The sequence below is a fragment of the Grus americana genome, chromosome 11 (genome assembly GCF_028858705.1).
Source record: "Grus americana isolate bGruAme1 chromosome 11, bGruAme1.mat, whole genome shotgun sequence".
Lineage (NCBI taxonomy): Eukaryota > Metazoa > Chordata > Aves > Gruiformes > Gruidae > Grus > Grus americana.
Genome location: NC_072862.1, coordinates 19,216,409 through 19,240,653, shown reverse-complemented (window position 1 = coordinate 19,240,653; position 24,245 = coordinate 19,216,409). Strand labels below are relative to the sequence as shown.

Sequence of the window (24,245 nt, the reverse complement as noted above, 5' to 3'; positions counted from 1 at the left end):
TTCTTCTCTAAACCAGACCTCAGCCTCATTACACACTTCTTCCCCACCACTCTTTGGGATGTAAAAAAAATGTGAAAATTATGCTGTTTTCACTGCAGCAAATCACTGATGTGTAATACAAAGAGCTAAGTAATAACAACTGTTTGCACATCAAAGTATTATTATATATATTTAAATATGCCTGAACCACTCTTTGCACTTTTTCTCATTATAACTATTATTTTCTTTTTTTATCACTGGCAAAACCCCTTCTTAAGGCTTTCCCACTCCATGTTTACATACTATGCAAACTGCAGCCCAAGACAATTCATCTCCTTTTGAAGGAATTTCTGAGACCTTCTGCAGTCATGGCAGCAGCTTGTCCCTTCCACTTCCCTGCAGCTTTCCTCATCTAAATAATTTGATATTTTACTGCTTTGCGGTACGAGCTAATTAATTGTGAGTAATTATGTTTTGATTTGCCACTGCACCTTTTCCTCTTTACAGCTATTTTGTCTTAATTCTTTCAACAGAGGAATTATAAGCATGTCCTCCTAACTACATCAAAACAAGCATTTCTCACTTAGTGAGGGTGAAATACACGTGATGTAGTATCAGATTAGGCATTCTTGCCATATTCTGCAAAATGATCTTTAAGTTGCCTAACTAAAAGGTGGCAGACACATATTTATAAGATGCAATCAAGTTATTAGACCTTTCTTATCTAGACCACTTTTTTAGTGGGGTGTATTCTGAAGAGCTACAAAACTGTTATCACTCTACTCTGAACTTTCTTGGATGAACATTATCCACGTAATAATGTTCTTCCAAAGAAAGAAAAGAACATTTTGGTGCTCTTTCCTCTGTTTGGAACAAATCTAAAGGTAATTTGCTGAAAACTAGGACTGTTTTGACCATGGTAGCAAATGTGGTCTGTGCCAACTGTCAGGACATGCCTTAATCAAAACTGCGAACAACCCCACAAACATGCTGTACTTTAGATCAGACCAACCTACACTTGAACTTAATTTCCAAGACACAATGCATATGCTGCAATACTCTTCTACATATTCTGATGTTTTTAAAACACATGCTTGTAAAAGAAAAATACAGGACATTTCATATTTGCTAACATTAGTACCAATTAACTCAACGTACTGAGCAGCAGAGTTGTCTGGTCTAGATGCAGGGATGAATATGAAGACTTTAGTTTATATTGATAGCAACAGAGTAATGAAAATAAGCTATATTGTAACATGCCTGTAAGGCAGGGAGTGGATGAGAGTTCAAGAGCCACAATTCAGCACCCAAACACACAGCAGTCCTCTTTTCAAAACACTCAGACAGCATGGCGCTGCCATTATTAGCACTTCTTAAACAGCAGCCCTAAGGCGGCAGCTACTAAACACCAAGACCTTCAGTACTGTGTGGAGGCAAGGTCAGAAACCAAAACAAAATTCAACTATTCTGTCCCTTTAATGCTTTGCTTATATGTAAGCACTTAATTTCATATGCAATGATTAGTATTACTGATGTTGTCATGTACGCATGGCAGGGCTGTCAACTTATGATTTATGAGCTTTGTCCTTTCAGTTGTGTCACAAGAATAACTCATGTTTTTTTCTCCAATATATTTGCTTTGTTCATATTTTTTTTCCTAGGAAGCTTTTTAGTTATTTGATACAATCCTACCTGATCTGCTTGCCTTCTCGAACATCATACAAAGAAAAAAAGACATCTGTGTCTTCTCCGATTGTATTGTAGGTGAAGCTCTTCAGACTGAGGAAGAAGTGATGAGGTACTGGCACACGGCAAGCTTCCCCATGACGCTGACGAATTGTATCCACCTGATTAAAAACAATGAAAATGATTTTCAATTCTTCACAAATAAAGGACACATGACCAACTTGGTAATTTTAACTGAGATTCTGCTCTCCTTTCTCCACCAAGTAAAAGCTTAATCTCAAATATATTCTACCTTAGAGATACATGCCAGATTAAGTTTTCTTTCTCTATTATTCAACTTTTAATTTGAATAGTCTGAGAAACCATGATAACCAAGTAAATACGAGACAAATGGTTTATGCATTTGAAATCTATTTTTATCAAGGAAACCAAGTCAATTCTGTTTCTCAAATATTGTCTTGATTCCGGTACTGAAAATGAACTATAATAAGATGGTGCTTTGGTGGTTCTCAATTATTTCCATTTAAAGCAGCTGGACTTCAAAGCATTATTAAGAATAACATATGTTACATTATTTCTTTTCAGCAGCTGCAGTTCATTTATGGAGGTCATTTAGAACCAGGCTCTACAGGCTAATATGCTCTGTAGGTATAAGAAAAAGAAATCCTAACAACAGTTGATAACATAAGCAATCAATAAAGTCAAACAGCAGAAAGGTTTACATTTTGTCTCAGTATACCAAGACCTATTTACAACAGTGAAAATTGGGGTGGAGAAAAAAAAGAAGTATAATTAGATATAAAATTATTCTTTAATTCTTATAGCCCTTTATATTCATTGTATGCTGATCTTAAAAACAGGTTGCATGAATATCCTAAGCTCACTAGGAGAGTCTCTTCTGAATGTATAGACAGGTACATACTAATAAAGAAAATCTTAACATTTTCAGACTTTCAACCGAGATTTGTACTAGCTTAAAAAAATAGAGATTAAAATGAACTTTGTTCTGGATTTTAAATTAAATCCAAGTAAATCCTCATCCTTTAAAGACAGGTACCTGTGGAAGCACAGTCCTCCTGGAAAGATTAGACCCAGATTCCATGACCAGGAAAGAATCACATTACTACATAAAGGAAATGTGAAACAGAAGCTTACTAAGCCACATGTTAGCAGGTGGAAGGAAGACTCACATGGGCAGACTGAGGCTTTTGATATCACTACAGAAGCTGATCTTTTAAGAACAACAGTTAGAGCTAAGGAAGAGGCCTAAATGGAAGCTGAAGAAGGACTGTAGTAAGTGAATTACTTGGGGATCTTCTGAGGAAGTGTTCCATGGGTAGGGACTTACCCAATAATCTCCATCATAGCTTTACATACATTACCAAACAGTTAAAGACAACAAAAATTCCTATGTAGATGATATTTACCTGTGATGTGCTCTGCTGGACACTGTGTCTACTTGACAAATGCTGTGGAGATACAAAATAGTAAAATTTAAACCTTTTTGAAAATAAGAAATTACATCTGTGTAGCATTAGAACAGCAATTTAAAAATATGACTGTTCAAGATATTACCAACTCTTCACGGCCTACTTTTCCACAGTATATCATCACTCACTTGACCACTAGCTTTCCTAAAGGCTTTTCTCAGTTAAGCCATTTCTTAGCCTAACTACCTTGAATTTACAGGTGGTATTTACCTTAGCTTTCAATGTAAATGGCTGTCACAAGCTAGATAATTTCCAACACTGTAAAGGCATTTTTTTTTTTTAAAAGTCCATCACACTATACTGTATAATCTATGCTCTTGCTAAACGGGGGGATACCTCACCACTAATCCTCATCCACCAGTATGTTGTCTATGAAAAGCTGCATTTGTTGAAAAACAGAGACATCTAGAAAGTAGGATGGATTTTAGACTTTGTTTAAACTTTTTGCTCTGATCAGAAAATGAAATCCTGATAAATGGTTAAAGACTCTTCTACAATTTCAGCTGACCAACACTTATAAAGAAGCATCAGTATAAAAAGTTACATCTCCGAAACGGAACTCGGAGGATGACCCTGTATTTAAAGCCCTTTATGCTAGAATGAGATGTTATAATCAGAAAATGGACTGCAAGTCTCACTGAACCAATTTAATCTCCAAAGGGAGATTTAAATACTAATCTAAATTGAAAAGGTTTCAGAGAGCTTTAAAAAACATGTCATTAATGATTCTGCCATGCCTGTTCTACACACATTCATCCTAACATTAGCATTCTTAACTGAAATATTAACATTAACACTACCACATGTTAATAAATATTCTCTTCATTCGCCCCCATCTCTATCCTTTTATTACATACCCAACATCTTATTCTGACCAAACATACACACTCTGTAGCAGGACCAGCATGATCAGTTCATAACCTCATAGCTTCAAAAGAGGTCAAAGTCCCCAAAATATATTCAGCAATACTTTTTCCAAACTATGCCACTGTCGCTCACGCAGAACAAAAATAAGACTTTTTGCCACAAAGGGAGAGATAATCTTCACAATGAGACTAAATCAAGATGATATTAAGTTAAATGGCATATTTTGACATCTGTTTACATTCACAGTTATAAAAATGTCCTCTTTCACACTGTCAGCAGAAGAAATAATTATCTCCAGCTCCATTGTTTGTCTAACTACTGCACTGTCTTCTGAATGTTAAATCCCTCTAAGTTTAGGTAGCTGAGTTGCCTATTTAATCTTTTGTCACCTGCAACCATTCAGAATCAGTTGGCACAGAAAAGACCAGTTATTTAAGCTGCTCAAGGTATCCTGGCTTCTTTAGACTAAAATTCATCTCTAAATCCAAGTAAGAAAGTGGGAAGTAAACTCAAGCAACAAAGGTGGTGCGAAGAACTACCGCTTCCTCAGCAAAACAGCTGCTTACAGAGCATACGTTTAGGTAAACCTGTAACAGTGGCCAGAAATAAGGTTTTAAATTTTTCACAATCAAAAGACTAAACTTCACTAACTCTCTCCATTTATGCTTCAGGACCACGCTATTACAATACAGACAACCACAGACTGAGTTAATTTTACATACCCTTGCCTCTGGCTAGGCAAAGCACCCAAAGCGTACGTGCTCTTTTGGAAGCCATTTTTGGGTACATGCACAAGAAGGTCACTGAAAATAGCCAACATGGATTTACCAAGGGTAAATCATGCTTGATCAACCTAATTGCCCTCTAGGGTAAAATGACCAGATCTGTAGATGAGGAAAGACTAGTGGCTGCTGTCTACCTTGAGTGCAGCAAGGCCTTCACCACAGCCTTTCACAGCATCCTTGTACCCAAATTGTGAAGTTACACCTGGATGGATAGACTAACTATATTGGTAAAAAACCCCCAATAAACCGTTGGATTGTCAGGCTCAAAAGATAGTGGTTCATGGTGTGTATTCTTCAGAGAATTCTGAGACCTATGCAGTCTAATAAATTTGAGATGATCCTAAATTGGGGGCAGCAGTCAATGTATTCAAGGAGGCCTCCGTTCAGAGGGATATAGGCAATCTAGAGGAATTGGTTAAAAGGAACCTTATGAAATTCAGCAAGAACAAACACATCAAGTCCTGCACCTGGGACAGGCTAATCCTTCCATGGTATTGGCTGGTAATTGACTGGCAGGGTCCTGCTAAACAGCAAGCCAAACATAAGTCAGGAGAGCACTCGGGCAGGAAGTATGTTTAACAATTTACTGTTTATATTAACAGGAATGTAGCCAGTAGATCGAGAATAATATTTATTCCTTTTTACTCAGCATTCAGTAAGCTACATCTGAAATACTGCATCCGACTGAGCAAAGGACTACCGAAGCAGCTGGGAGCTGGAGCACATGCTGTATGAGAAGAGATAGAGGAAACACAGCTTTTTCAGTCTGGAGAAGAGAAGGTTTAGAGCTGACCTGATGGCAGCCTTCCAACAACTATGACAAACAACTAACAACTAAGTTAAAACCTTGCATTCATGATTCTCACTTGTATCCTATACTTTTCAGATAATTTCTTCAATTTCTCTACATTATTTGGAATTCTGATCCTTCCCTCCCATGTACTACCACTTCCAAATTTGTGGTATTTGCATATTTAATAAGCATACCCCTATTTCATCATCCAGTCATTAATGAAACATCAAGCACTACAAAATGGAGGATGACCACAAGAAATTGAGCTGATTCATCCCTCCTCCTATTTAACCAAATTATTGACAACCAATCTTCATGATTTTTTATTGAGTATGGGTTTTCTAATTAGCTTTGTATTTACTTTACAGTAATTTCATCTAGAACTAACGACGTTAGGAGAATTTCAATTAAAAAAACAATTAAAATCTTTATGAAAATCTAAATATGGCATCAGCAGCTTTTCCTCTATCCACTAGACTCATTTATGTTCTGAAAGTAAATTGGAACTTTTAAAAATTGCTTATTCTGAACAAGTTCACAGTCACTATTACTCACCTCCTTGTTACAAATAATTGGACTTTTTTTCTTTTCCAGCATTTTTTACAGGGAGAGAACGATAACTAACTCCTCCTCCATCACCTTTTTTAAAGGTGTAAAGTATGCTTGCCCTTTGCCGGTATTCTGGAACCTTACCTGTCTTTCCAACGATTACCACTAACATGTCTGATACGGCTTCTCTAGACATCCCAAATGAAATGTATATAGTTCTAAATCCCCTGGAACTGATAACTATTATATAAACTTCTTCCCCTGTTCAGGTGTGACTCCTTTCACTTTTCCACAGGTATTGTTAGCAATTTGACACAGTTTACCACCTTACCAGAGCTTGAGGGGAGGCAAAAAAGACATCAAATGCATGTTATTTTCTTGCATCATGTGCCAGTTGGTTTCCTCCTAGTATAAAAACTTTTCTTTAGTTTCCCAACTACTACGTTTATTTATATAAAACTGTTTCTTGATACAATTGACAATATTTGCTTGTTATATCTTAATTTGTGCATTGCCTTTCTAATTTTTCTATTTACCTATTGGTGTTATTCCACCATACTTTTCTATACTTCTGTTCTTCTACGCTTGCTCTTGGTAATCTTAATTTCCCTTTCTTTCACTCTAGCAACTGAAGGCAATGAAGAATTCTTGATTTATACAACTTGGCCTCTTAGTGAGTATCTTGTGGTTTTGTTTTTAATTTACTGAAAGAGCTAGAAATTCTCCTTACCTCCTCTTTCCTGTCAAACTTTCTTCTCATGATATCTTATCTACCAATATTAGTTTTTATTATTGTTCTTCCTCCTTCCTTTCCTAATCATGCTTGATAAGTGAATCCTATCATTACCAAGTCAGTCTCAAACTGCTTTCTATCTTCATTACTTCTTAGTAGGGTTTAGAACCAAATGTACACAAATCTGTCCTCTGACAATCTGCTTTGATAAACAAACAAACAAACCCAAAAGAGATTTCATGACCTTCCTGCACAGTTGTGTCCAGTTGGTTTCCTTTCCTAGCAGCGTTCTGGGCAATTGAAGTCTCTATTTGCAAGTTTTATAACTACTCATTCTTACCAATCTCATTTTCCATCTGAGTAAAGAATAAGCAATTATAAGGTGATGGCAGCATTAATTTGAAACTTGTGTATTCATTAGGAACTCTGGTAAACTTATGGTCTTTTTTTCAGATAGTTGAAATGGCTGAGACCTAGCAGTAACATAGCCAACAGTTGTGCCTTTCACACACCTCTTGAATTCATCCTGAAAACACATACACAAATGAATAGTTAGAGAAAAGCTAAATGCATTTAATCACCAGCTTTGAACATTTATGACTTTTGCAAATGCCTCCAGACATTTGTGTCTTGTAACCCCTTTCACTTAAAAGTGCTATCCAAGTGTTTCTGACAGTCTGCCGGACTTGTGTTGCTAGACGACAGCTTCAATCTAGTGGCAACTCCGGCACTGAGCTCTGTGGCGCTATTCTGACAATGTATTTTCCCACAATTTCAAAAGTAATGTAAATTTTAAAAGTGTTCTAGCATATTAATTAAAATCACATTGTCATAAGGAAAGGGCAATTTGGTTTCTTTCAGGAGTAAAGCAATGATTTGTCTGACAAATGCTGCACATCCTGAAGCTACTAGTATTTAGCTTCATAATGAGTAACCTGGAGAAACAGGATGTGTAAGGCCTGAAAGCACAACAGTTCTGACAGAGACAAATACAGTAGTCATACAATAGTCGCAAATATACTTAGCAATGAACAATGAGAGCTAAAAAACATGCTCAAACTTTAAAATTTACCAAGAAAAGTAATGCTAATAAAACGTCTGAATTTGTTGTCACATAGAAAAGTCTGATGTGTTACCTCGTCCTTTGTTCTGCTAATACGAGACTGTTTTCTATGGTACATTTAACATTCTACAATCCTGCAAATATGAGAAAATAATTTGGCGCTCACAACTACTCCCATAAGATTATTTTACAATGTAAAACCTCATTGCTCATTTGAGAACCCATTAAGTATTTTGCCAGGAGTAAGGAGGATTCTCTCCCTGGGTTTTTGTTAAATAATAAAACCAAAACCACATAAAAAACTCCTAAACCAACAAAAAACCACCAATACCCCTCTCCTTCAATTTCTGCCAATTTTAAGTTAGAAAAAATAAGATGTTTTCAGCTGTTTTGGTTCCTGAAATTGCCTTCTGACTATGAACTAAATGTGATTAGACAGCACTGTCTTCTCGAATCTACAAACTAAAGCAACAGTGAAAGTGTGAACTGACTATTGGTCATGTCCTGACACCAGCACAGATCTGAGCAGCAAATTCTGCCGTAGACTTTCTTCAGGACTAAGACGAGTGACATAATCAGACTACTCTGACAATTAAATATTAGCTATTTGCTCTACTACAAGTATTCAGAGTAAAAAAACCCTGCAGAACAAAACACAAAGTAATAAAACAATCCTGTTAGCAGCTTATCTTGTGTTCTCTGAGTTATTACTGATTTAGTTTTGTATTGAGTTATTTCTATATTGTACTTGAAGGAAAACCGCTCTAACAGCACCAAGTTCTCGGTCTACAGCAAATCAGGAAAAAACATTAAAAATTAGTACTATAGAGTGATATACTTCACATTTCTTATGTAACACAATTTTTATTTATTTCCATGAAATCCACTGTTATAGAGTGCAAATAATCCAAAACAGCAACAGCATATAGCCTGTTTACAAAACATGCCTTTGTTTTAGGGGGAAATACATCTTGCATATCAAAAAAACACCTAGACACAGACCCATCTAATATTAGATAGCTGAAGGCCAAAGAACATTTTAAAATAGTAAATAAAACATTTACTAGAGATGAGTGAAACTGTAACAATATTTATGTAGAAAAACATAACAACACTGATGTTTTTAGTTGCTGCCAAGCAGTCAAGGACTTTTCAGCTTCTCATACTGCCCTGCCAACAAGACGACAGGGGGCACCCAAGAAGCTTTACTTTTGTAAATTGAAATGAATTTTTTTGTAACTGAATTCTTGCTTTGAAATTGAAATTAAAATGTAGGTAAGCATGCCATTTCCGAAAGAAAGTTGATTCATTCTTACTAAACTCAGGGTACTAGAGACACTGACTGTTCTGGTGATTAGGGTGCAAATGAAAAGGACATTCAGCTTAGAACACTATTCTATATCAAGAAAGTATGTAAGAGTAAAGAATAAAAACTTTTCCCTTCTTTCCCTCCCAAAGTGAAAACTCAAAGGAATCTCCCACTGATTTCTTACCATTTTATAAAGATCTGAAACACTGATCTGATCTGAATCCACAACCTCAAAGTCCTTCCGAGGAACTAAATCTAGGCCCAAATGTCTGCAAAAGAGAAGGAAAGAACAATGGTAAGTGTAATACATTAGTGTTTGCTATTATCTACTACACGTGCTTACTCAAGGGCAAGGACACAAGAAATACTAAACTAATACTTTTGCAATTTTTAATCATTAAGCAGATAACCCTTCTAAATAAAATTAAATGCAAATATCAAACAAAACCCCACTATGAACTTGTTATTTTTTGTTCACTGACTTCAGTGGAGCAATAGCAATTAATGCTAGTTGAAGCTTTTAGCCAGTATGTCGGTGCAGTATCCAGAACAAGTTCATGTCATACACAGAAAAGTAGTAAGCAAATGAAGTTAGTACTCTGGTTTCTGCTGCAGTATTGGAGTAGGTTCCTTCACTACATAATGAAGAAGTTCCATTAGTAATCCTGTGGAAATGTACAAATAGATACTGTGCCTTGGGAAGCTGCTTTGAAATTCCTAGTGTTCACGCAACTAAACCCTCAACTTTATCACTGTATATCACTGTTTCCAGGCACATGGAAAATAAGGAGGTGATTGGTGACAGCCAACATGGCTTCACTAGGGGCAAATCATGCCTGACAAACTTGGTGGCCTTCTACGATGGGGTTACAGCGTCCATGGATAAGGGAAGGGCAACTGACATCATCTACCTGAACTGGTGCAAGGCATCTGACACTGTCCCGCACGACATCCTTGTCTCTAAATGGGAGAGACATGGATTCGATGGATGGACCACTCGGTGGATAAGGAATTGGCTGGATGGTTGCACTCAAAGAGTTGTGGTCAACGGCTCAATGTCCAAGTGGAGAACGGTGACGAGTGGCGTTCCTCAGGGGTCGGTACTGGGACCGGCACTGTTCAACATCTTTGTCGGCGACAGGGACAGTGGGATCGAGTGCACCCTCAGCAAGTTTGCCGACAACACCAAGCTGTGTGGTGTGGTCGACACGCTGGAGGGAAGGGATGCCATCCAGAGGGACCTTGACAGGCTGGAGAGGTGGGCCTGTGCGAACCGCATGAAGTGCAACAAGGCCAAGTGCAAGGTCCCGCACGTGGGTCAGCGCAATCCCAAGCACAACTACAGGCTGGGCGAGGAATGGATTGAAGGCAGCCCTGAGGAGAAGGACTTGGGGGTATTGATTGATGGGAAGCTCAACATGAGCTGGCAGTGTGCGCTTGCAGCCCAGAAAGCCAACCGTGTCCTGGGCTGCATCAAAAGAGGTGTGACCAGCAGGTCGAGGGAGGTGACCCTGCCCCTCTACTCCGCTCTGGTGAGACCCCACCTGGAGTACTGCGGCCAGCTCTGGGGACCCCAGTACAGGAGAGACATGGAGCTGTTGGAGCGAGACCAGAGGAGGCCACAAAGCTGATCAGAGGGCTGGAGCACCTCTCCTATGACGACAGGCTGAGAGAGTTGGGATTGTTCAGCCTGGAGAAAAGGCGGCTCCGGGGAGATCTAATTGCGGCCTTCCAGTACCTGAAACGGGCCTACAGGAAAGATGGTGAGGGGCTGTTTATCAGGGAGTGTAGTGACAGGACAAGGGGGAATGGGTTCAAGCCGAAGAAGGGTCGATTTAGATTAGATGTTAGAAAGAAATTCTTTACTGTTAAGAGTGGTGAGGCACTGGAACAGGTTGCCCAGAGAGGCTGTGGATGCCCCATCCCTGGCAGTGTTCAAGGCCAGGTTGGATGGGGCTTTGGGCAACGTGGTCTAGTGGAGGGTGTCCCTGCCCACAGCAGGGGGGTTGGAACTAGATGGGCTTTAAGGTCCCTTCCAACCCAAACCATTCTGTGATTTTATGATAAACATAGTATTTTTTTTTTAATAATAAACAATAGCTGCAATAACAAGAATTTTAATCTGTATTTGTAACACACACACACACAAAACCCTCTTTTAATTACTCTGAACATAAATTAATATTTTTGGATCCAATCGAATATATAAACTGAAAATTAAATTTTAAAAAACCATATACCAGTGCAAAGAGGATGACTAGCTAAGAAATTCTGTAGTAAAGGCAGCAGTTCAGGTCACAGCTGCATGTGAGTAGTAAACAGAATAAGCTATTTTGCATCCAAATAAATGAATAACTATTAACAATTAATTAATAATTGTAGCCTGCAGAATAAGACAACCTAAAAGCTGTCAAAACCCAACTTTTGCTCTGTAGATCTTCAGCTTCTGAGGCACAAAGAGTTCCGAGCATTACAACAAAAGCTATTCTAAACACATACGTTAGGAGTAAAATTAAAGAAACACATGAATGAACCATTTTCCTGCATTCATCTTATGTAACTTTAACACTTCACTTACAGATATTTTATACTGAAATTCTTAATAGTCTTAAAAAAAAATTCAGAAGAGATGCCCTTTGCACTCTTTCTGTCACTAACTATAAAAAAAGAGTCAATTTAATTTTGTAATCAGAGAGGGAAACATTCTGCACGGACTTGTTCCTGATGGCAAATGAAAAATTTTATTTGAAAAAACCTCTGAGGTACCACAGAATAACAGTATGGTGCAATAAACAGAAGCCTCCAGGCAATACAGTGTCTCCTTCTGAGCAACTAACTTAATACCACAGCAAACAAGAACCAGCAGTCTGTACAAAGCCCAGTTACCTTTGCTGACCGCTGTACTTTTAATCATTTCCCATAAGTTTCCCAACTCTATAATTCTTTTTGAAACTTTGCTTAATCAGGTTTTTCCTTCTTTAATTGTATCCCTAAACCATCATATTTTAAAAATAGAGCTCAGCCCTGGTCCACTTGCTGGCAAACAACTGTTAGGCAGTACTATAATTGCCATTAAAATATCGTACTCACAAACTGGAATTATCATATTCTCAGTTCTTTGCCAAAACCAATTATATTTTCAATAGAAAAAGGAACAATTTTCCTTCTTCAATGCAATTTTCATGCCAAATACCAGTTTCTAAACTCTAAGGCTAAATTGTGAAAGTGATGGTTATACACATTTTACACACTTTGTTTTGATTAAACCTATCAAATGCGAGTTATCCCTGGCCCAAGACCAGCATCTGAAAACTGCAGCTGCAAAGATGAAAATTACTTTATCTATTTACCAAATGAAAAAGATTAAAATAAGAGTGCACTAGGTAATTCTTAACTGCAGCTACCATTTGAGCCTACTTATAAGTCCAAAAATAAAATAGAAAAAAAATGGTAAGAGGTAAAAATAGTAATACACAAAGAGTCAACTTCAAAGTTTTGGTTGGTTTTTTTTTTGTTTTTTTTTTAAGTTAATGCTCATCATGTTCATTCATAGAAGTTTTTTCTGAATCTGAATATCTAAACCACCTCCAAAATACCCTGCACTCGTGTACACACACCCACCTCTAAAGTACATTCTTAAAGGAATTTCTCCTCAACATAAAGATATTAACAAATGGTTTTCTAATGATGTTATCAAAACCACTTGTAACTGCATTACAGTTCCAATGCAGTTAACAAAGCACTATTGAAGTTTTACAGAAAAACCTGCCAAAGCTAATCATAGCCTGATATTGTTCTATTCTCACAGCTTCAACGCTCTAAAGAACCAAGGTCAAACAGTGGTTGGACTCACTACTCAATACATGACAAAGGTATTATCTTCTACTTAATAATGTTCAACACAACTGCAGTAGCATCCCTGTGAAACTCATCTGATATCGTATTTTTAGTTAAATCCCTTAACACCATGGATTTCCAGCCCAGAAGATTCTCCTTCTCTAATCTTATGTTAATCCTGCACAATATTTGCTCCCGGCAAATAAAGGTGTCTTTTGCTTTAATACTAACACACTGTCATTTATTGTGCAGGTAGAAGTTCAGGTTTATGCATTTAATTTGTATCAATTATTTTTGGCTGCGAAGGACTGACAACATAATGCTTGAAATGGCAATGATAGTCAGTGGCCCATTTTCACTCTCTGTTATCAAATACTGTGGGAATATAAGAGCACCAGCTGCCAAGCAGTGTTTCTCCAAAACGTAGCATGCATAAAAATTAGATAATGTGCTGGTTTGTTTATGTGACAGTTCCTCCATCCACAACACTTCCTTTTAGAAGCAAATTCGTGTGCTTTTTTTATTCTGCCTTAACATTGAACTACCTTTCAAAAATATTTCCCAAGTATGCCTACTAAACATCCCCAAGCCTACCCACTACCTCTTGGTAGCATATGCCTGGGATAACTTCAGCTGACATTTAGAAATTCCTCCTCTTCTACATAGAAGTCTTTAGAATTTTCCTTTCTTTGGAAGGGAAAAAAAAAAATCCACCACCCAAAATCCCTAGATACTTTTCTCTCAAGTAATACGAAGACAAGCTGATAGATGAAAATACTAGCATTTTTAATACTGAAAGGGATGAGCATAGAACTCTACTTCAGGTTAACTGGGCTTCTAGCAAAAATCAGTTTGGTTTTAATGGTAATTTTAAAGAATGATTTTAATTTCTGATATTGTCATTTATTTATAATACAAATGCTACACCATTTAGAACTCATAAAACCAGAAGTCATAACAACTCTCCCTAGAAGAACCTTGCAGAAATATGTCATTTGACTAAAAAATGTCTTTAAGATGCAGATCCAAACTTGAAGAACAGATTGGGAGAACTTATCACATCTCTGAAGCATGCAAGATCTTGTCCCCTCTGCTCCAAAAACATGCACTTTACCTTCACTCTTTTCAGCTTTAATTTTGCAGCCACCAATTTTCCTTGTATTCCTTCTCCCACTCTATCAAAACCTCATTTAATATCATTCATATTTCTCATACACAAATACATTTATCAAGATTGCAAAGGGAAAGGAAATGATCCTGACAGCAATTCACAGAAACTATATGTAGACTTTAGAAAAGACTTTGAAGGAAATACAATACAGAAATCCATGGAAAATGAAATATATGAAAAACATGTTTGTGAAAATTAGAGTGTGCTAATATAACTTGATACTTTGACAGAATTAAGTTATTTTATATTTATATTCAAAGAAACTGCAGAGGCTGTAATCTATACAGAAATTATTAAAGCACTGATGTAATACTACACAGGAAATTATTTCTTAAAATTAAGGTAAGTAAACTTAGTAAGGAATTGATTACAGGGAATGGTAGCAAATACTTCTGAGCATGGAAGTATCAGGCTACAGAGAGAGGTTATAAAGGTTTTCCTCAAAGACTGACATCCAAGAGAGTTCCTTACAGTTTTAATTCCTATTCAATTATTACTACAGGTATATTCAGTAGAGGAAAAATATTATAGATTTAGACAAGAAATGGCATCTATTCTTTCCGCAACCTTCTGAAAGGCATTTCATTATGGTTGTTTAAATTGTTCACTCCTACTTTGATCACCTTTGATGCAACAGCTACTGTAATAAGAATTTCTGTAATCCTCAAACGTATTTCCAGATAGTGCAACCACATACGTACACTTAATATGTATGTCCAAATTCATGTTATGATCTTTAAGCTAACTGTGGCAACACTACCAGGAAGCAATGATTATTCCTTTTATGTTAATAAAAATACGACAAGAAGGTAAGTCACTCAAAAATAATCTTCTAAGAATGTGAGCACTGAAATTTAGGACTTTTTGAGGTTTAAGACTACACTTACTTCATTGGATCACACTATTCCCTCTACGGTGTTACACACGTTAGTAGCTAGTAGGTACTAACATTGTGACTGCCACTGGCTTTCTGACTGCAATTTTGAGGTAAGAGAAAGACCATGACTATAAAACAGTGCTTCATTTTATTTGTATGACAGTGTGTAAGATTTATTTCTAACATTTCTTCCCCTGTTTTTCTTTTTAAACATTCATTTTTAACTTTTGGCTATCTGTGGGTGTTTCCATGCAGAATTTATGGCAACTATTTGGAAGACTTCTTTTAATGCAATGATTTTAATAACATTTTATGTGAAAATGAATAATCTTTGACTAAAAAGTAACATAAAGCTAGACACTCATCTTGTTTGTGGCTTTGATCTGTCAAAAATCTCCAAGTACTGGTGGCTCCCCCTCCCCTACTCTGTTTCTAAGTCTAAACATAGAGTATCAGTCCCACATTTACATGGAAGGAAGTATCTTCCCTCAGTATAAAAGGGAAAGTGACTGTGCTCAGAAACTTGGATGCTTTCTGTTAATCTCCTGACAGATATTGTATTAGTCTGAAAGAATCAATCCTGACGATCACTTAAGATGACCTCTGGTTTCCAAGTTAAATTACTTGGAAGAAATCTTCATCTGCCTTTTTGGTCAATAAGGTATGCACACACTGCTGCAATTAATTTTTTGCACCGGAGCAGAAGTAGAGCATTCACATTTCAAATAGAAGCTCTGTAAGGCAGATTCCTTCATCTGTTTTTGATGCAAAAGACTCTAGAATGAAACAGGTTTTTGTTAGTAAAAAAGTGTAATTCTTGTTTCCTGTTCTAAGCATTAGTAAAAGTTGAAAAACATACCTATTCATTTAAAAAAAAAAACAAACCGCTAAACAAGTATCTCAAAATCAAGTTTCTAATTTTACTTGCTGCATGATTTAAAATGAGATGATGAACCACAGATTTCACTTTAGAAGATTATTTAAAATAAGATGATGAAGCAGATTTCAGCTTTATAATGTTTGTTTCCTGCTCTGTATTTTTTTTACTTGTTATTTACAGACCATTGGACACATCCAATAGCATTTCAGACTTCAACAGATCAATATTCTAATAAATTGTATTAGAGTAAAACATTTTTTAAAACCACAAATATTTGTAACATTCTCAATAAAACCTAGCAAGATATGCAGGAAAAAAAGATAGTATATGAGATTTCAGCTGTGCAAAAATACACAGAAGGATGCTTAAAACTCTAAGTCTAAACCCACTAAGATGCTTATCTGAAAGCAGTAAATTCTGCTCTTTTGAGCAACTGGGAAACACAAAAACCTAGATAGCAGGAATACCTGTTACTGTATGCATATAGAAACATAAGTGTGGGAAACTGGAAGAGGTAACAAAGCATCACAAAATAGATGCATCCAGGATCATGTTTTTGTACTGGGGAAAAAGACTCTAAGTAACAGAAAATTAAATTGCTACAGTAAATGAAAATGAGTTGCATTATGAGAATGACTGGCAACAATACAAAAGGTTAGCAGCAATAGTTGTAAAAAAAAAAATTATATTCCTACATTTTTAACAGACCAAACTACAGAGCAAAACTTCTTAATATTTAGACTAAGTATACAAAAATAAGAAAAAGTTCACTGCAGGAGTTCTGAAAACAGTCTAAATTACTTCTTTCATACAAAAATCTGTAACTACTTATCCAAGGAGTGTATCTGTCCCTTGATTTCCACCAACTCCTATGAGAACAAAAGCAATAATTACCAGAACTGCTGCCAGTGTATTTAAGGGAAAATGATACCAGTTCAACAAACCGGAAGAAACCTGACCGTTGGTGACAGGAAGCGTGAATTTCATGTTTGCATCAATCCTTCCCAAATAATACAATGCACTAATGGTCAAAGTCAGGATAAAAGTAGCTTTACACTAAATAAGCATACACACTACATATTAGATGTGTAAGATTACCTGTTTCCCGAAAGCTACTTGGTTGTAGAATGTCTCCTATCAGACAGTACTATCTTGAACAATACAGATCTACTCAAATGGCATGTATTTAAGCTTCTCAGTTAATATTAATGCATGTTAATAACAACATTTTTCATTTATTTTATTTGCAAATCTCAAGTACGACAGAATAAGCAATTATTATATTATTTGAGGAAGGGCAGTTCTATGTGAATATGTACATGAAAATCATTAGGTTTTTTAACAGATTAAGGTGTGGTGATGAGTTTCATGATAACACTCAGAGAGGGGAGAAAAAAGAAAGTAACAGAACTCTCTCAGAAATTCTATGGAAAAGAGCAATGTTGCAGAAAGACTTTCCAAATTCCCAGACATTTGTAATTAAATACTGTGTAACATACAGATTAAATTAAATATCTTTTCAATTATATGCCTTTTTACGCAGTTCCTTTACTGATAGCCTCTTCTGTTTAAGCATGTCACTCTGATCATGTACCTTTTTCTCTAGGGAGGACAGTAACTGTTCTTACGTAGTAAGAAACACAGAAATTTTCTTTTCCTAAACAAGCATCCTGAACAGATGAATTTAGTCATTAACATATTTATATTTACTGATTTCACTGAGGCTTCTCCATATTTTTCATGTATTAGATTGACCTTTATAGTTTTAAGGTAGTTCATCTTTAATGATTTCATGTTTATTTAAAAAAAGTCTATAGCCACTTCATTGAACAACCTCTTTATTGCTGCATTGCTGTCTACTCTGCTTATCTTTTTTCTCCTACAACATTTTTGCAGCTTCCTGTTGCTAATTTTATCCATACGCTCTGAGCAAAAATGTCTAGGCATAACGTTCAAAAATGGTCTCTTGGTTCCCATTTACTCTACTGGGAATGACAATGGAAAATATCCGTAACTCTGCACTGCAGAACAATGACTTGACGCAATCTATTAGCTTATGTCCTTCAGAACTTTCTTTCAACAACAGACAAATGAGATGTAGCATGGGGGCTAGCTAAATCTTCATGAATGTATTCACATATGTCTCCCATAGGGAGTCCTGAAATCAGTGATTAAAGAATGGAGTCATAACAAAGATATGTTAAGTGAAAAACATTTGACTTTCTTCCTTATTGGTCAACTTACAGAATTCCTTCCCCCATATGTTAATTAGCACTAATGTCACTCCTCATTGAAAAGCAGTCGCTATATGCCTGAGGAGGGTGATATTTCCTTTGAAAAGGCCACATCCATGTCATGCAAAACTTACCTGTCTGATACACTATACCTCAGAACAAAACCAAATTTGGTGCACGGCTAGTTTTTGTCTAATAGCAATTTATTACAATTGCAGCTTCTATCTGAATTGCAGTCACCTTTGGTTCTAAAAAAGAAAAACTCTCCACAAATTCACCAGGGAACTGACCAAGGAGAGTCTAAACTTCTGAGAAACATTGTTAACAGCCAAATACATAGAATATGTATTATCATTTTTTTTATCTAAAAAGTCTGAATATTACAGCCTCAGCTCCAATGTCACTGTTGACAGTGAGATTCTCTAGTTACTGCACCAACCATTAAGATACTTCTTCAATTGACAAATGGGCTTTTAGTATCTATGAACACATACTCCCAGGCCTAATATTTGCTATATTGATACAAAGTAAGTAAATGGACCTAGACCTTTTAAAAGTGCAGATAGCCTTAGAAAAGACCTACTAATAAGCAAAACAGCTTGTTTTACAGAAATAGTAGAACTATGCAATAAACTCACTATAAAAAATTATATTTGATTTCCAAATAATGAAATGTTCTATCTGTGTACAAATACTATTGGAAGAAAAAAGTTGTTGGCTTTTTTGGTTTTTTAAATAAAAGCTATTTAAAAATAATTAGAACAAACAGTACCCAGCTGGTACCTGTACTTACTCATTGCCCCAGTCCAGCCTCACTGTGAGGTGTCTCTTGACCTCTCGCACCTGATCCTGTGTCAAGTGACCTGACAGCAGCTGTCTACGTAGGTCAATGAGTTCATTCATCACATGGCGCAGTTTGTAGAAAAGATCTACCTTATGTTTCTGTAAAGGCATATTTTGGGTAGGAAAGGGGAAGAGAGTGAGAAAGAAATAAAGAAAGAAAGAAAGAAAGAGAAGGTAGGGGGAGAAAGGGAGGAGAGAAAGAAGGAAGAAGAGAGAGATTAGTAAGTTTGGAAAGAGAAAGAGTGTGAGAAAGAGAAAGAAAGAGAGAAAGAGAGAGATTAATAAGTTACCAACTTTTCATTTAATTACCCTAGAGGAACATTAATCCAGCTTGTACAAGTTTTAATATATTTATATCAAAAAGTAGTGTTAACTGATGCTATTTAAATTGAATAATTTTTTAGTTCTAAAGTTTAGGCTCAATCTGCTAAGAGGTCCATTTTCTGATGGAACCTAATGCTATAGATAAGAGGATTCATTATTCACTTATTTCAATCATATAATAAATTCAAAGTTTTAGATTTAAAGTAACAGAGAGGTGGGAAAGTTTGTTTTCTGTCAGCAGCTAACTTAATGGCTCTGAACAGTCACCACAACAGAAAACCACTTTTAATATTTTTGATATTCCAGTTACTAAAATTTACCCAGGTGTTAGGTGGGGAGGATATGAATACTCATTATCTACACTCTAAAAGGGACTAAAGCAATGAATGACAAAATCCACCTGCAAAGCTACTTCAAAAGAGGAAAATTACTGTAGTCAGTAAAAAACCCCACACCACCTCCACCAGCAAAACCAAATCCAAACAACTAACACCACAATCCCTTCCAAAAGAACCGGTATTCTTCAAAAATGAAAAAAACCCCAAACCAAAACAAAGTCAATCCTCCAAAAATCAGACAGAAGTGGAAACGCTTTTTTCCCCTGCAGGAAATACCTATATGGCAAGTCCACAAAGCAGCAGCTCTGAGGTTAAAACCAAGGCCACCTATAAGCACCCGTACGATAAGGAAGCATGTCCAAACTATTCTAACAGCTGCTAGGTGAGAATTGTGTGTCAAGGCAGCTCTTGTCTACACAGCCATATCTCATACTGCATAAAGTGGCCAACGCACAACAAATGAGGATCCCAAGAGAGAAAAAAAAAAACCACCTCCTATTGCAGTTAAATGCTATTTTTTTAAAAAAATAAGTTCCATTCCTACCTGTATCCAAAGCTTGATACATCTGAAACTCACTTGGGGAAAGCACTGACTAGACAGACTGAAACTGAGACTTTGCAAGCTAGCTTGGTCTTGATGACATTTCTGCTTGTAAATGAGTGTTTTATAAAACCCCCTAAATAACGATACATGCATTTATCAAGACTAGATCTCATGGTGGAACACCCATAAATAAAAATATAATTGTTTTCTATTGCAACATATAATTAGAAAAAATATTTTTCACTTTTCTTACCAAAAATAGGTAAGATGAGATGAAAAAAGAATTTCCATCTACTTGAGTTTGTTTTCCTACAAGACCACTAGATTTGTATGACTTAGGAAAACAGATTTCTATGTACTCTGTTTTGATCAGGAATTTGTTAATTTGTCTGAATCTGATTACACATCTGTTTTGCTGAAGCAGGTTAAGCACAGATGGAATAATCTGCTGTTCTTATCAAACAATTTTGAGATGAAAAGATGCACAATCTCTCAACTATGCATCAACATTTGTTCTGGTCTCGCCTGAAAAAAATGCAATACAGACACCAGATCCAACAGAAAGACATATATTTCCAGGGCTGAAAGCACTTACTCTAGGAAGATAATCACGCATAGCAGGTAAGTATAAAGTGACTAGATTTATGTTTAGGCTTTTTCACTAAATGTGGTCCAAAGTAAATCATACATAAGCTGAAGAAGACAGTAGGTATAGGAAATGTCCATTTTTATATGCTATTTATGTGAACAGGAAAAGGCTGTAACTTCTTCTAACACAAGATGAAGACAATACAGTTTGGGACCATCCAATAAGCAAATTAGGTATATACTATCAATAAAACAGTTAGCAATGAAATGATCATGAGAATCAGCTCCAAAATCACCATATTCAGACTTCCCAAATAAACCTTCCGAAAGAACCACTCCCTCACTCTTGCAACGATGGTTCAAGGCTACCAATGAATTTAAGTCCAGAATGGGAACACAGTTTTGTAAAAGCTAGTCACATTAGGTCCCATGCAATAATCCAAAAAAACCCCACAAAACCATCAAACCCAAACCCCTTTCAAACGTCAAACACCCCTCTTTTGTTCCATGATCATGACAGTATGCTCAGCTTTAGTTCTCAGACTTCTTCTTCAAAAAAAAAAAAAAAAAAATCATCTGCCTTAAACGGAGTGAGCAAGTATTGATAGACAGAGCACTAAACATATGGCGTCCCCTATAAGAAAGGAAGAAGAGGTATCAGAAAATGGAAAGCCAGAGGAACTGTAGCGGTGACCTCAAACAGTTATGAAGTGAACCATAGATGCAAGACCCATGCAAGTGAAGGAAAATACTTGTGTGAGAGAAAGGAGAGCCAGAAGAGAGTTGAAGGTAGCTTAATTCCAGGCTTGAAGGCAGTAAAGAGTTTGAAACAGTCAATCAACAATTTATAACACCCCTCTTCACACTACAAGTCTAGTGACTAATAAGGTCCATTTGGGAGAGAAGGAGGGAGATGCACATTATTTTAACGAATTTCCTCTGCCTTCTCCCTTTCAAGAAAAAAACCCTTCAAAATTCAACACTAAGCTAAGCTGATCAGGATTCCTACCCCCAGGTAAAGAGAACTGCTTAAATTGAAACAGATGATTCTGGATACCACATTTTCAGAAAAAAAATTAAACTTTAGAGCCATTCAAGCAATTTTAGTCAGAGTAGCACCATAAACAACCCCAAAACTTTATCATCTTTTTAGTAGCTAAATAAAAAAAAGCCACTCAATCTGATATGTAAGTGTTCACTCTGTTTTACAGTAAACTTTCATAGAACCTATAGTCTCTCATTTTTCATCTAGTGTTGTCACAGGCTACCAAGCAACGAGCACTTTATCAGTCCATCCAGAATGATCTGCTCTGCACATTTATAACATATTTGGGAAATGGTTTACATCCAGGATATAAAAGTTATTTATGCAAAAACTGTTATGGTAATAATTAAGGTGTGTCAGGGACAAAGCACCTGGATAGCCTTAATGAACTGAGGACTCACTTCTTACTAGCAGCACAAGTCTGTCCTCCAGCACACCTTGTTGCCTTTTACTATCCCCAGGTACAAATATATTTGCTGTGTTTCTTCGATTTGTTACTACCAACAAGTTCCACTTGGATAATCTTCACATGTACATGAAAAAGTGTAATTATGCCGTTAATGTTTTTTTCTTTTAATGACTCCATATTAACTCTGAGGAGATCAAATGCCAGAAGATGTTTTGGTGGTGTGTGGGTTGACCTTTACCAGCTGCCAGGCCCCCACACAGCTGCTCTCTCCCTCCCTCCCCTCAGCAGGCCAGGGTGGGGGAAATGACATGAAAATAGTTGTGGGAGATCACTTATCAATTACTATATCCCAGCAAAACAGACTTGTCTGGGGGAAAATTAATGTAATTTATTACCACTTAAAACAGAGTTAGGTGGTGAGAAACAAAGACAAAAAAAGGTAAAACCCCTCATGCCCACTCACCCTCCTCCCAGGCCCAACCTCACTCCTCCATTCCCAACTCCTCCGCCATTCCTTCCCCTGCCACAGGGAAATGGGGTGTGCAGGGGTGTGTGAGGTGTGCGTGTCTGTGCATGGGTGTCAGCCCACAGCAGCTCCTCTCTGCTTCTCCTTCCTCCTCGCACCTCTCCCCTGCTCCAGCGTGGGCCCTGCCCACAGGCTGCAGTCCTTCAGGATAAACCTCTGTGCGGTTCTCCTCACAGACTGCAGCATGGATACCTGCTCCCACCTCCTCCCGCGCTGCTCCAGGTGTTCCTGGGGCTGTTTCTCACTCTTTTTCCCTCAGCCTCGCCGCCTGCATGTCTGTGCGCCCTTTCTGCTCTCCCAGAGGCACGCCCAGCTCTGCCCTGCCGCAGGTCTCTGGTGGAGCCAGCCTCTCCCCACAGGGATGATGCCCCACACAGCTGTCTGGGGTTTTGTAAACGGGCAGGCACAGCACGTAAACCTGCACTCACGCAAACACGAAGCTGCTTCATGCTTCAGGGTAGTAAAACTCCCTGTTTCATGCCTATGGTGGCTTCAAAATGCTAAGGCTGCCTTTGTCATTCTTTAAATAAATACCACATAATATGAAAATATATAAAAGACTGGTATATTATGGGAGATGACCTATTTATAGTAATTTTGCTACCATGAATTCATTTAACGCTACTGTAAAGAAGTCAGGATTTTGCCTCTCTAAAGAGCAGTCCCTTAAGACATTTCCTATAGAACTGCCTTGGGCTATAATGGGGGAGATGGGCACAAAAAATTATTTTCCTTATAAAAGCAAGTGAGTCGCTTTTCCCAGGTTCCTTGTTATGGATTTCGGTATCTAAATTAGATACTAAAGCCTGCAAGCATCATCAGACATGAAATAGTAAAGCTGGAAACAACACAAAACTTATTCCTTTCTTTTCAGTTTTGTCTGGATTTTCAATTAAGCAAATTATATATATATAAAATAAAGCTCTGTTGGAGTTTATAGATTTGTGCAATATTTATAGTTTAATACCACAAATCTCTAATATTATTACCATGCAAACCTTAAACACTACCTATCAAATTAGATAGTATTCATCTAGTGCTTGCCGATGAATAAAGGTCAGATTCAACAGGTCAATACAAGGATGTCTCAGGAATAGGGAAAGGAACTGAATTAAAACTTGAGTGGGAGATGTGGATAGTACGCAGGAATCCAGACTGGCACTCACAGAAAAGCAAAGGAATTTGAGAACACAATTAATACTTGCACATATTCTTGTGTTCTACATGCATGCCTAGATTTCTAGTCCTGTTTTATTACAGAACTAAAATGGATTTTAGTAACAGTTAAAAAACACAGAAAACAAATATGGAAAAATAACATCAAGCAAGAATAAAGTTAACTAAATTACAACTTCTCCCACTAAAACTACAAAGT

General features: G+C 36.9%; 1 protein-coding gene across 12 annotated transcripts in view; it reads right to left on the bottom strand.

Annotated features, from left to right (window-relative positions):
* The window catches only part of DOCK3 (dedicator of cytokinesis 3), a 224,773-nt gene that overhangs the window by 129,261 nt on the left and 71,267 nt on the right, over positions 1–24,245 (bottom strand). For all 12 annotated transcript variants that reach the window (XM_054838228.1, XM_054838236.1, XM_054838229.1 and 9 more), the window contains exons 6-9: positions 19,047–19,195; positions 9,439–9,523; positions 3,093–3,134; positions 1,672–1,826 (exon numbers count right to left, since the gene is read on the bottom strand). In XM_054838228.1, coding sequence (XP_054694203.1) covers positions 1,672–1,826; positions 3,093–3,134; positions 9,439–9,523; positions 19,047–19,195 — 431 coding nt within the window. The remainder of the gene's footprint in view (positions 1–1,671; positions 1,827–3,092; positions 3,135–9,438; positions 9,524–19,046; positions 19,196–24,245) is intronic.